Source organism: Furipterus horrens, unplaced genomic scaffold, assembly GCF_987537825.1.
Source record: "Furipterus horrens unplaced genomic scaffold, mFurHor1.1.pri manual_scaffold_7, whole genome shotgun sequence".
Taxonomy (NCBI): Eukaryota; Metazoa; Chordata; class Mammalia; order Chiroptera; family Furipteridae; genus Furipterus; species Furipterus horrens.
The window spans coordinates 138,706,239-138,719,256 of NW_028327177.1; the positions used below are offsets into that span (position 1 = coordinate 138,706,239).

Genomic DNA, 13,018 nt, shown 5'->3' on the forward strand with positions numbered 1-13,018 from the left:
ACCTTCCTTGGCCCCTGCTCAGCCCAGTCCCTAGAGGGGCACAGGCCCTCCTTGGCCTGACACTGAGAAGTGACCCGGCTGCAGCCACCCATGCCCTGGCCACACCGGGCGTGCTCCTAGGTCCTGAAGGTGGCCCTGCCTCTGGGCCTGTGCACAAGCTGGTGCCCCAGCCTGGCCTGGCACCCCCTCACTTCCAGCTCACACTGTCTTGTTGTTCTCCATGAACTCAGCAACCAGGAAGTGCTCCCCACCTCCAACAACACCCCCCACATGGGGGCTAGGCCAGGGGTCACGAGGCCAGGACCACAAGCTCACATGGTGGGTGGCATGGGCACACTGAGCGGCCCCAGGCCCCGCCCCACCTGACCTCCCCAATGGCGGGCAGAGCAAACAATTGCAGAGTCCTGGCTCCGTGCGGCGTGACCTGCTTGGGGCGGTATAGGACGCACAGGGCCCTGCAGGGCCACTGAGCCAAGTTGAGGACGCCCATGAGGGCTGGAAATCCTAGAGGGAGAACAACACTTGGAAGAGTCCCTGCTCTAATGCGGAGGCCAGAGGAGGTCACAGGGTCAGGGGAGGCAGGTAGCCAGGCAGGGAGATGGTGATGGGGGCGGTAGGTGCTGCTGTCAGGAAGGACCCTGGATGAGACACTGGCTGGGGAAAGGAGATCTATGCGGGACAGACCTTGAACCCCGTCCCAGGGGGGTCTGACGCCCCTCTCCAGGGCTCAGAGCCACAAGACCTCCAGGCCACGGGGCCTCCTGCCCAGCCCAGGGCCCATTTTCCAGCCCAGGCCCTTCCGGAGGTTCCTGGAGTAGACTGTGAGGCCCACTGACCCGAAACATTCCAGCCGGGCCCCCCAGGACAGGGTTAGCCTCTTCCCGCAGACTGGGGAGCTTCCTGCGTGACTGGGCTGTGCTCACCCCTCAGACTGGGAGCCCTCAGGGCCGTGCGGTGCTCACCCCTTGAACTTCTCACCTTCCCTTCACATGGACCCCCAAAGTAGGCCTGTGCTTCTCCTTTGGACTAAATGCCCCCAGGACTTGCCATGGATCCTCGCTCAGGCAGGGCCGGGCCTCCCCCTTTAGATTGGGCACCATTTCCCCCCTGGCCTGGATGCCAGGGACAGGACAGGACTTGACACAGCAGTCCAGGCCCCTCAGCCAGGACCAGGTCTCCTTGGCTAGACCTGGATCTCCTGGGCCAGCGCCGGTCTCCCCACTCGGAGAGGCCCCTGAGCCTCGCCCGGGCCATCCAGGTGCTGGCAGAGAAGGGTGAGCCCTCAGTGGGCCTGGCGGGCAGTCAGGACCCTGTTTGCCTTGAGCAGGGGCTGGAGCCAGGTGGTCACTTCTCCCTTCGAGGCCTCACAGCCCAGCCAAGCCGCAGGGAACACGTCAACACCAGCGAGTCCAGCGGCAGGCAGGCAGGGAGGGAGGAGGGCGCTGAGAGACCCCGACTCCCCAGCCTCCTTGGCCACGGTGTCCAGGCACCTCCTGGGCTGCCCCAGACTCCAAGTCGGAACAGGAAGGTGGCCTCCAGCTCCCGCCTGTTGGGGCACGTGGACAGGCCCTCTTCGGCCTGTCTCCTGTCAACCCAGCCTGGGACAGGGTCCTCCTGGGGCCCCCGGAACCCAGGCCAGGCTTCAGGGCGGGCTAGACAGCTCTGCCCACCCTCAACCTGCAAGCCTTTCAAGAACAAAGACTGAGCTTGGCTCCACGCGTGTCCCCACGGCGGTGGGCATGACGGTCCACGCCCTTCAGCCCTCACCCTGGGGAGGCGGTAAGAGGGAAAGCAGGGAAAGGGGCCCGAGGTCTCTGGAAGTTCAAAAGGGGCACAACCCTGCCCGGGGCTCTGAGAGGACACAGCCTTGATCTGAGGGTGTGTGAGGGGACATGGATCTGCCCTACCCTGTCCCGGTGGGGGTGAGGTCGGAGCGAGTCCTGGCTCTGCCTCAGTTGTTAGAAGACAGGTCTGGCCGTGGGGACCCCAGGCAGAGGGGTGGAGGAGTGTGGCTTGCTGGGCACAACAGGCTGGAGTGGGTCCCGCTGCTTGTCCCCGACGCCTCCCCAGCCAGCGCCAGAGCAGCGATGCCAGCTTGGGGCTCCCGTGGCCAACTGAAACAAGCACTGGCTGGGGCAGTGGGGCACCCCAGAGCCAGGCAGGAGCCCGGGCGCTGGCTGGCTCCGTGTGTGCTGTATGACCCTGGCCCAGCAGCCTGCTCTCTCTGAGCCTGCTTCTCCTCTGAGGTCAGGTCCCTGTCCAGGTCTCCTGGCCTGTGTGAGCTCAGCACCCCACCCGATTCCCCAGTGGCCCCCAGGCTGGGTTTTAGCTGCCTGGATAAGGCTCCTATCCCTCTCTTGGACGCCAGGCCAGGACATCCCCAAGTAACAGGTTCCCTCCTTCATCAGCCTCACAGACGAGTGGGTGGAGGGGCCCAAAGGTGGTGGCCGTGGATTCTGTGTAGCTTCTCCCATCCAAGGGCTGGGGTCTGGGGGACAGGGTGCAGACCAGATTCCAGGCCTACAATTGTCCCTTCTGGCCTCAGCCTTCCATCTGCTGGGAAGGAGGGTGGGGTCCCTTCATGTGCCTGCATTTATTATGCACCTATTGTTAAGGCACTCCCACTCCTCATGTCAGTGTTAGTGGGGATACAGAGGTGGGTTTCCACCCCACCCAGGGGTCCTGATTGGAAGGTCCATTCGAAGTTCTCCAGAACCACTGTGTGTGTGTGGGGGGGGGGGGTTGGCATGCCCAGTGCTCTGGTAGGCAACTCTGCAGGGGAGCGGCCCCCACAGCTCCTGCTGGCTGTCCTGCCCAGTGGCAAGGAGGAGGGGCTGAGGCCAGGCTGATTCTGGACCTGGGGGGGTGGGCTTGTGGCCACCCCAGGGTCCAAACACTCCCAGACCCTGGCACGCGAGGCCCTTCACCTGCCTGCTCCTCTCCACTGCGCACACTGTGCTCTGCAGTAGTGCCCGGACAACCTGTCCCTCCTGGGGACCCTCTGCCCCAGCACCCTGTTTCTGCTGTGGCCTATAGGAGTCAGGGGACAGCCTGGGTGTGAACCACAGTGCCCCGGCCCTGCCCAGAGGCCACGCCGTCAGGCTACCTGTCCCCAACAAGCTCACCCACGTCAGTGACAGAGAGGGATGTGCCATGTGTGTCTGTGCGTGTACCTGACTAGCTGCCAGTGTCTGTTGTGTTTGTATTGTCAGTTCATGGTTCTGTGGTATGTATACCTATGTTTCATGTTTGTATGTGTCTGTGTCGGCATGTGTATAGTGTCTGTGTGACTGCATTGTACCAGTGTGCCTATTTGCATGTTTGCATGCATGTCTGTGTGCATGTGTGTGTGCATGTGTGTGTCTGTGTGGACCCGTGGTCTGAGAACGCCGCCTGCGGGTGGAATTTGGCCCAGAGACATGTTTGGTTTGGCTCTCACAGTATTTTCAACATCTTGAGCCAACATTTAAAAATCAGGATATTTCACATAAAAAATTCAGCTTTCCAGTTTCTCTTAAAAATTCAGAAGCCCTGGCAGCCTTGGGCCTGCGCTCCCATGAGGCCACTGTCCTCTGGAGCTGCACGGGGGCATGCATCCTCCCGCCCCTACAGCCTGCCACTTGTCCCGCTCACCGGCGCCTTGAGGGTGACTGAGTTTGTGACCCACGGTGTGTGTGGGGGTGAGTGTGTGTGCGTGAACTGAGTCTGCATGGGGGTGTGTACAGGTAAATGAACGTGTGCGAGTGAGGTCAGTTTATAAGTGTGTCTGAATGTGTATGCATTAGGGAAATCCATTGGGGGGGACACACGAGAGCCTGCATATGCACATGTGGAGCAAGGCGTCAGGGGGTATGCATGTGTGAATGCATGTGTGTGCAAGGTGTGTGCATGGCCATATTCATGACGACGTGGAGTGTGTGGGCCACTGTGGCCTGGCGCACTCTGCCCAAGGGCCTCTTCCGGCCTTTGAGGGGGAATCGGATTCCCGGCTTCTGGCTGGGCTGCCTTGTGGGATTTATTTCTGTTTCAGTGCCCACAGGAGGCCTGAGTAATGGGAACATTTAAAGAAAACCAGTAAATACATAGAGAAAGGGCAGGCTGGCCGGGAAACTCAGCCCGGACACCCCTGCCCGGTCCACGGCACCCAGAGGCCCCAAGGCCCCAAGGCCGGGCCTGAGCCTGGGAGGGAAGCAGGCCGAGGGTCCAACACAGATACCCACTCCACTCTGTGGATCCCCCACTTCTGCTCACCCAGGCCCATTTGTTCGGTGAGCCCACCCGCTGCCCACCACCACCTGGATGGCCCCTGGGTCAACAACAGGCATCTTGGGAGCCAACAAATGCTCAGGCCTGGCCCACGAGCTAATGGGGCCAGACCTTCCAGGCAGCCCTTTCCCAGCCAGGCTACCGTGTGTCCACATCCTGGCCTATTCTGTCCACACACCCCTCACACATGCCTGCAAGAGAGGAGGATGAGGCTGCCTGGGACCTGGCAGAGCTGGTGCTCTCCCCAGGGTTGGGAGGGCACTCAAGACACCCTACCTGGAGCCCACACCCCTTGAAGTGCCTGGTGCCTGAGAAAGGCCAGCATAGGGTAGGGCCGGGGTTGCTGTCCCCAGGACATGGCCCCCACTATGCTGGGTTTTGGGTCGACTGAGTCCCACTCTTGGGATCATCTCTGATATCAGCCACTTAAATGACACAGGCCCCATGGGAAAGGACAGAGGTGCTTTCTCTGGTGGGGTGATGTACGTTACACAAGCCTCACTCCAGCTGCGGGAAAAGCAGGCTGTGCTGAGCCACACTCCCCTCAGGGGCCCTGGGTCCACGTCTCCTGCTGCCCCCCAGTGGCCGCAGGAGGACACTGGGAAACTAAAGGCTGCCCGGAGATTCTGCTCCAGGCGGTCTGGGGCTGGGTGCACTCACTGTGCCCTTAGGACCCCAGATCCCCACTACTCACTGTCCCACTGTAATGCCCAGCCAGGCGGTTCTGGGGCAAGGTCTTCAGACTGGCCTGAGGGTGCGTCTTGGCTCCCTGCACAGATCCCGAGACACTCTGGGAGTCCAGCTTGCTCCTGGAGGGCAAGGGCATTGTTGTCAGAGTCCTGGCTGCATTGCAGCCCCTGGCAGTGCCCAGGACATGGTAGGCACCCAGGAAACAGGAAAAATTAGTGCCTGAGTCCCCAGCCCCCGCGGGGGTGGACAGTGCTGTGGCAGGCCCCAGACGTGGCTCAGAAGCCCTTGGAGAGGCCACTCGAAGGTGTGTGGGCATCTCGCACGCTGGAGCTGAGGTGACAGCGAGCAGCAGCATCGGACCCCAACAGGGGACTTGGCTAGGAAGGTGCCTGGTGCTTGAGGGCTGACAGGCAGAGTCCAGGGGAGTAGATTTGCCCAAACTGGTCACCTTCACACACCTGATGTGCACGACACAAACTTCCCCTGTGACTTCAGGGGCTGCGCTTCTCTGATCCCAAGTCCACCATCCCTCACTGTGATACAGGCCCTGCACCAGCCCCCAGGGGGCCAGCCATGCAGTCCGAGGTGCGACTTCCTCCTGGGCCTCTTGCTGCCTCCCTCTCACCCAGAGGCACCAAGCCTGGGTCCCTGGGCCATTACCTGCTGGGGAAGGGGCATCCATATTGTTGCAGAACATTCCCGGCCTGACACCAGATTCTTCGAGGATATCAAGCAGCAGGTACCCAGAGTTTTGGAAGGTCAGTCAGGGCTGTCCTGGAGAGCTGCTGGGTGAGCTGGGAGCAGTGGGTGCACTAGGAGTCCATCACCAGAGCCAGGCGCGGCCACAGCCCTTATGACAAAGGGGCAGCTGGCTTGAGAGTCCCCACCTGCCCCTCTAACCAAGGCCAGGACTCACTGTGACCCACTTTGAACTACCCCAATCTGATCTTCCACAAGACTTCAGAAAGCTTGTTGTCTTTTTGAACACAGAAAGCATACTTTTAAAAGATGTACAAACTTTATTAACATGTTTTACCATTTCCTTTGCTCACCACTGAAAGTATTTTTAAACTCTGCATTGTGAAGTATAGATCCATAGGAAGTTAAAAGGAGTACAGAGCAGTCCTGTGTACCACTCCCGTTACGTCTTCCGTAATTATGGTTCACTGGGACCGGAAGTGATGTGCATATGCTTTCATTCCATTTGCTCACACGTGCAGACTCGCGTACTCACCACTGCAGTCGGAACCCACTCTAGCACCACAGAGCTCTTCAAACCATACCCCTGAGAGAGTCACATGAGTCCCTACCGAGCCTAACCCTTGGCAGCCACGGATCTGTTCGGTCTCTGACTTTGTCATTTCAAGAATGTTACAGACAGGAAATCACAGGAGATACATATTTTCATGCCACCCAGGCCACTCCTTTTATCAGCAGTTCGTCCTTTTCACTGCTGAGTAGGATTCCATGGTGCGGATGCGCCACAGTTTAATGAGTCACCTAATGAAGGACGTTTTGTGGGTGGGTTGGTTCTTCCACAGAATAAAACACTTTTAATTTTCCACTCCGTGAGTCCCCAGAGGACAGGACCGGGTGGAGGAATGCCCGCGTGCCACGTGTCAGAATTTCTTAGCGTATTCATTTCACCCATTTTTGTGTAACATTTTAATTGCAAACTAAAGGAAGGGAAATTACACTAAGACTACATGTTGGCCTGATTTCAGTTTTTAAAACTGATACATCCTGAACAAACTCAAATTATCCAGCATTCATTAAGCAATAATGCATGTGACACTTCCCACCCTAGCTTTTGGCGATTACAAATCAAATTGCTATGAACATTTGTGTACATAATTTTTATATCTGCTATGTCCATTTGTGCGAATAATTTTGTTTTGTTTTTTTAATTTCTCTGGAATAACTGCCAGGAGTACAATTGCTGGATTGTACTCTTAGTTTCTTAAGAAACTGCCAAATGATTTCCCAGAGTGACTACCATTTATACTCCCACCAACAATGAGAGGCTTCCAGCTTCTCCACATCCTTGCCAGCACTTACTATCTGCATTTTAAATTTAAGTTGTTCTACTAGGTGTATAATGTCACCATGGTTTTAATTTGCATGTCCCTAAATAGGTACCGATGCTGAGTATCTTTCATGTGTCTGCTATTTATATCTTCATGTCTTTTGCCCATTTTCTAACTGGCATTTCTTTTTTCCTGTTGAGTTTCGAGAATTCCTTATTAATGTTCTCATTGGGAGCCCTTTATTAGATGTGGCATTTGCAAATATTTTCTCAGTCTGTAGCTTTTCTCTCTTAAGACTTCAGCAGAGCATAAGCTTTTCATTTTCGTTAACTCAGATTTCTCTGTTTTTCATGAATTGTGCTTTTGGTCTCGTGACTTAAGGACCCTTTACCAAGCTCTGGGTCCTGAAGGTTTTCTCCTAGACGTTGTTACTTTTACAGCTGACATTTAAACTTATGACTCACTTTAATTTTTGTCTCAGGTCTGAGGTTTCAGTTGGGGCTCCTCTCTCGGCCATGGCCATCCGGTCCCTTTAGCACCATTCGCTGAAGACTCTGCTCCCTCCCTGAGCTCATTTTGCACCTTTGCCAAAAAGCAGTGGGCCTTGTGCGTGACTACTTCTGACTTTTCCATCCTCTTCAATTGATCTATGTGCCTATCTTTCCACCAACACTACCATCTTGATTACTGCAGCTTCATAGTAAGTCTTGAGATGGTTAATGACTCCTCATTCTTTATTCTTCTAGTTAAAATAAGCTATTCTAGTTCTTTTGCTTTTCCTGATACACTTTAGAATAATCTTGCCTATACCTAAAGATCTTATTGGGATTTTGACAGGAAATGCATGAATCCTGTATACAATATTCCCTCACTTATCACAGGTACTATGTTCTAGACTCCCCCGCGAAGTAGGAACCTTACATTTATTCTACACTCTTAAACCTACGTAACTTTTAACAACATACATATACAGTACCGCAAAATCCCACAAAATAGCGAAAAATCCGCGATAAATAATTATAGTATTTTTAAAAACATCGCGATACAGTGAGGCTGCAATGAGTGAACCGCGCTACAGAGAGGGACTGCTGTATTAATTCTCCAGTAAAATCACTGGGCCTGGAGATTTCTTTTCCAGGGGTTTTAAAATTATGAATTCAGTATCTTTACTAGTTACAAAGGTATGCAAATTTCATCTTGGGTGAGAAAGAACAGTGCCTGGGGCTGCCTACCTGCGGCAGTCTGGACAGAGGCCACCGGGCACAGCTCACCCCCTGCACGGGCACAGTCTCTTTCTCTCTCTCACACTGGGAGGGTCCACAGACCAGGGTGGGAGCCTGCAGGCCTCGCCCTGGACAGGTCTTACGAGAACGCTCTCAGACCCTGCCTGTCACTCAAGGGTTAAGAGATGACCACCGATGACCAGAGACTGGGCCCGGAAGGTCAGCCTCAACGTGCGCAGCCCAGCACAGGGCTCACTCCTATTAAGCATCAGCTCTACAGCTACCCTGTCCCGGGGCCCAAACCCACAGCTCCCCAAGGGCCCAGGAAACATCTGATAAAGAGTTTTGCCACCCAAGGCGTCTGCATGTTTGTATTTCCAGAAATAAAAAACAGTCCACAATACAGAATACATATGTACAGACACAGCAAGCCTGCAGAACTGCTCTGGCTATCTTCACTTGGGGCGCTGGGACCACTCAGGAGACCAGGAGCTGCCCACCCCACGGTGGGGTTCAGACTGCTGGCGCGCCAGGTCACTTCTCTGAAAGCAAACTGGAAGTGATGGTGAGCTCAGCCCCACCCTTGTCCAAGACCACCTGCTACAGGGCAGGCCGGACAGGCAGGTGAGGGGACAGGGCACGCCTCAGTCAGAATCACTGGCCTCTTGTCCGGTGGTGGCTTCCACTGCAGAGGCCAGGCTGTCCTCCTGGCCTCTCAGCCTCTCACCTGCAGGGACAGCAGATAGGAGGGGTGGAGAGGGGCCCTGCGCTGGGGCTGCCACCACCCAGAGGACAGCCCCCCACCCCACCCCCCCAGCCAGCCTCTGTCTGCACTTACGGATCAGCTCAGCAATGGCTCTCTGGGTCCGCTTTTCTAGTTTCTCCAGCTTCTTGGCTACGTCTCTCTTGAGGTCCCTACAGCAGGGAGGCGGTAGGAGGCCAGAGGTTGGAGGCTGGCCGGGTGCAGCCCACAGGCCCCCCTTGCCCGCAGCCCTCGGGCATCAGGACTCACACTCAGTTGTCTGAAGGGACACACTGTCCTGGGAAGGAGGCCAGGTTGGTCCTCTCTCCCTTTCTGCACCCCCAAAACTCAGCAGCAGCCATCCCTCCCAGTCCCAGTGACGCAGGGACCAGCCCTGCAGACACACCCCACACAGGCAACTGAGTCCAGGTGTGCAAGGGGAGGTGGCCTCCTAGGGGTTCCCTTGGTCACCATTAGGGAGTGGCCTGCCCAGCCCACTGTGAGTCCTGCTTCTCCTCCAGCGACTGTTCACTTTACCACCCGGGGCTTCCGGAAGTGCACACACTGCCCAGTCTCCCTGGCTCCGGGGGTCCTCTCATGGGCCACGTGCTTGTCTCATCAAATAGGAACACCTTCCTCGTGTGTCGTGCTGGACAGACTTACAGACCAGAGGGACAGGGCCTCTACCTCTGGCCCAAAGTTAGGCCCAGACCACAGACCCGCTCTCACCCTCTTCCTTTAGCCCAGTCACAGGGGCACTGGGGAAGGCTGAGCATCCTCAATGCAAAGAGGAAACTGAGGCCAAAGGTGGCATATCTGGGACGGAAACCACCATCTTTCCCTGACCCTGCAGCTCCCTGAGGGCAAAGGTCAGCCTTGCTCAAAGGGGGGATCTCTGAGGTGGGTAGGTCCTCACCCTTCTTGAGGGTACTGCTGCCACCCCCACTCCCCGCCAGAGCTCTCCCCTGCGCCAGGTGCCACGCCCGTCACTTTCCTCTCACTCTCCATTTCTGTCCTTCTCAGCACTCCAGACGGTAATGACCTGTGTAGCTGTGTAGGTCTCTGCTGCCCATCTCCCCACTGTGAGGGTGGGAAGGCCCAGGCTGGGGCCAATGCCGGGCACCCAGAGCGCCCACCTCAGCCAGCCCCCTCACCCCACCCCCCAGCAACGCTCACCAATCAGGCTTCCGGGGCGCCAGGTTGGCCAGGTCCTGGGGAGGGAGGAGACACATGTCGGGGCTGGAGGGGCCCAGCCCCAAAGGAAGTAGGAAGACAGGGGACAGAGGTAGGGAAATGGGAGACAGGACAGGAAGGAGGGGGAAGGGAAAGCAGGGAAGGGGGAGCGAATAAAGAAGCGGAGAGAAGGGACGGGAGAGGAGAGCAGGTGCGGAAGGAGAAACGACCCACAGAAGCAACGAGAAGGGCCCTCCCCGGGCGCTCACCACTTCCTCGATGATGGGCTCAGGCTTGGCGGCCTCCAGCTGTTCCTTCACCTTCTCTTCCACTAGAGGGTGCAAGACAACAAGGCAGGCCCGTCAGAGAGGCCAGCCACTCGTGGGGACGGTGCACACTGCAGCCCCAGCAGAGGGAGGAGGGTGCAGGCAGGCCCCTGGGAGACCCTGGGCTCTCTTGTCCCCACATCTCCCCTCCGCCCCCAGTCAGCCAGACGCGAAGACCCTGCAAAGGCAGCTCCGGAGGAAGGTCTGGGGCTGACGGAGGGCCAGCAGCAGGCAGCCCGCTGACTAGACAGAGCCCAGACTTCCCCTGTGCCCGCAACTGTGAAACACCAGTTGCCTGGTTACGTCCAAAGTATGGTTCTGCGAAAGGCCCGGAGAACTGGCTTTTCCCATGACCTCCACGGCTCCTGTGCTCTGAGGGCGTCTTCTGGGCCCTGGACTGGCGGGGACACAGCTCCTGGAGGTGGCCTGCCCTCAGGCACGTCCCAGCTGCTCACAGCACCAGGGCCTCCAGGCGGTCTGACCAGGGGGGCTCTGCCCCTGTGGGCAGAGACACTGGGAGCAGTAACACCAAGCCTGGGCTCCACGGGCTTCCTCCAGCCTCCGTCACAGCCCCCATGCTCCCTCACGGCCCCCTGGCCCTGCCTCAGCCCCTCCAGCCCCACTGCTGACCCTGAGGCATGAGACCCAAAACACCTGGGACACATGTGGGGATTTCAGGGGCAAAGGAGATGAGGAAGCACACTGGGGTGTGGCTACATGGGCAGCACTTTAGTGTTTTACAAGGCAGTTGTATTTATTCACTTGTTTCTCATCTAATAGAAAACTGATAACAAAAGCAAAGAATAAGAAGAGCCAGGCATCTGAGTGGTAAGCGGCGCCCCAACATTTCTGATAGGTGGCGGCCGTGCTGTTCCCCACACCCAGCGCTCCCCGCCCCACGAGGACACCTCCCCCACCTCGTTTGCTCTGGCTCTGCCACACCTCCACCCAGGGGGCATCTACCTGCCCACCTCTCTCCTGAGCACCTGAACGGCCCCGGAGCCCCTCGTCAGGGTCTCCCAGTCTGGCCCGCCAAGGGTCCCTCTGAGACGTGGCCTGTCCCCGGGCGGCCTCGCTGTCCAGGCGAGAGCAGCCCAGAGCAGGCTCCACCAACAGGCCCAGCGCCCTGACTGCTTCCCCGGTCGCCCAGCACCGACTACTTGCACATCTGCCGGGAGATGGTGATGGGGGGTCCCCGAGGCCCAAGCTCCAGCCCTGGCACTGCCAGCTAGTCATTCTCTAAGAGAGGGCGACGCTTCTCAAGGCAGAGGCAGCTGGCAGCGCCACGGGGCAGACACAGACACTCAGCCTCTACCCACCTGCAACCGGCTTGGCCTGGGGCACCCTCCGCTTCCTCAGGGCCTCGTCCTCGGGCACGTAGTTGCGAAGCCTGAGCTCCCTGCGGAAGCAGAGAACAAGCAGAGATGGAGTAAGCATGGCACAGTCTTGGTCATCTCACCCATGTGCAGGTCAGACTGTGACGATGCCACACTGGCTGCTTATGCCTGACGTCCCTCCTCTCCGGAGATGACCTGGTGAAAGGGGGAGCCCAGGGACAGAGCATCAGTGGGGCCCGCCCCACCCCCACCTGAGCCTCGGCCTGCCATCTGCCACTCAGCAGCCAGACTGGCCGTTCCCCCAAGGCCCTGCCGGCTCTGGCGGCTCTCGTCTGGCGCCGGGGCCAGGGGTGCCCAAGCAGCATTCACCCTCTGTCACCCCTGGATGAGCGTCCTTCGACAGTTAAGGGATCTGAGGGTCAGAGAGACTGCACCATCTTCATCGGGTCACACAGCAGGGGCTGCAGCCCCTGAGATCATGGCAAGGTACGGATGCAATCCAGGGCCACTCCTAGAGAGCAAGCCAGTGGTCACCTGCTGGTCCCCCAAGCCTGGCCTCCTTCTCAGAGCCTTCGTGCCCTGGGGCCGCTGGTGCAAGTCCCTCAGCTACTGGCGGCGAGGGTCGGTGTGTGCTGGGAATGGCCGGCAAGGGCCGAGGGAAGAGGCACGCGTGTGCAAGGCTGCGAAAGCCTCAAGGCCCGCACAGCCCTGCCCCTGCGAGGCCTTTAAAATGCTACCAGGGCAGACCTCAGACCTCTGAGAAGGGCGGCCAGGAGGGACCAGAGCCACACACCGGAACGGCCAGCGGGCAGTGTCCCTGTCCCCGTAGCTGAGTCTCCTCGGGCACTCCCTGAGCCACACACAGAGGCTTGTCCGCAGGCAGGGGCCCCTGGTGACTCCATGGGGGTGGGGGTGGGGGTGGGGTTCCTGCTTAATAAGGCAAGACTGAGCCACTAGGTCAGACCATCTAGGCCTTGGGGAGGCAGAAGTGGCCCCCCCACCTGCCAGCCAGGTGACAGTGCAGTATGGGTGGTCCTCCTGTCACACGATCGATCGCTTCCGAGCCCTTTCTAAGACCGCTGTCCCTCAGAAGTCCTGGGCCTCCAGGACGGAGGACATTTTCCAGACAGGAGACCTCCCACAGTCTCGTCTACTGAACCCTCTCTCTGTGCCAGGCCGCCAAAGGGCAGGCAGGCCTTTTAAGAGGCGAGGTGGCAGGTGTCTGTGACCACAC

The 13,018-nt window shown here is 58.1% G+C and overlaps 1 protein-coding gene across 1 annotated transcript in view; it reads right to left on the minus strand.

The window, feature by feature from the left end:
• Positions 1 to 8,544: 8,544 nt before the first annotated feature.
• CCDC12 (coiled-coil domain containing 12) overlaps positions 8,545 to 13,018 on the minus strand; it is a 38,438-nt gene continuing 33,964 nt past the window's right edge. The window contains exons 3-7 of the mRNA XM_090284641.1: positions 11,767 to 11,846; positions 10,391 to 10,452; positions 10,125 to 10,159; positions 9,045 to 9,121; positions 8,545 to 8,933 (exon numbers count right to left, since the gene is read on the minus strand). Coding sequence (XP_090140767.1) covers positions 8,851 to 8,933; positions 9,045 to 9,121; positions 10,125 to 10,159; positions 10,391 to 10,452; positions 11,767 to 11,846 — 337 coding nt within the window. The 3' untranslated portion in view covers positions 8,545 to 8,850. The remainder of the gene's footprint in view (positions 8,934 to 9,044; positions 9,122 to 10,124; positions 10,160 to 10,390; positions 10,453 to 11,766; positions 11,847 to 13,018) is intronic.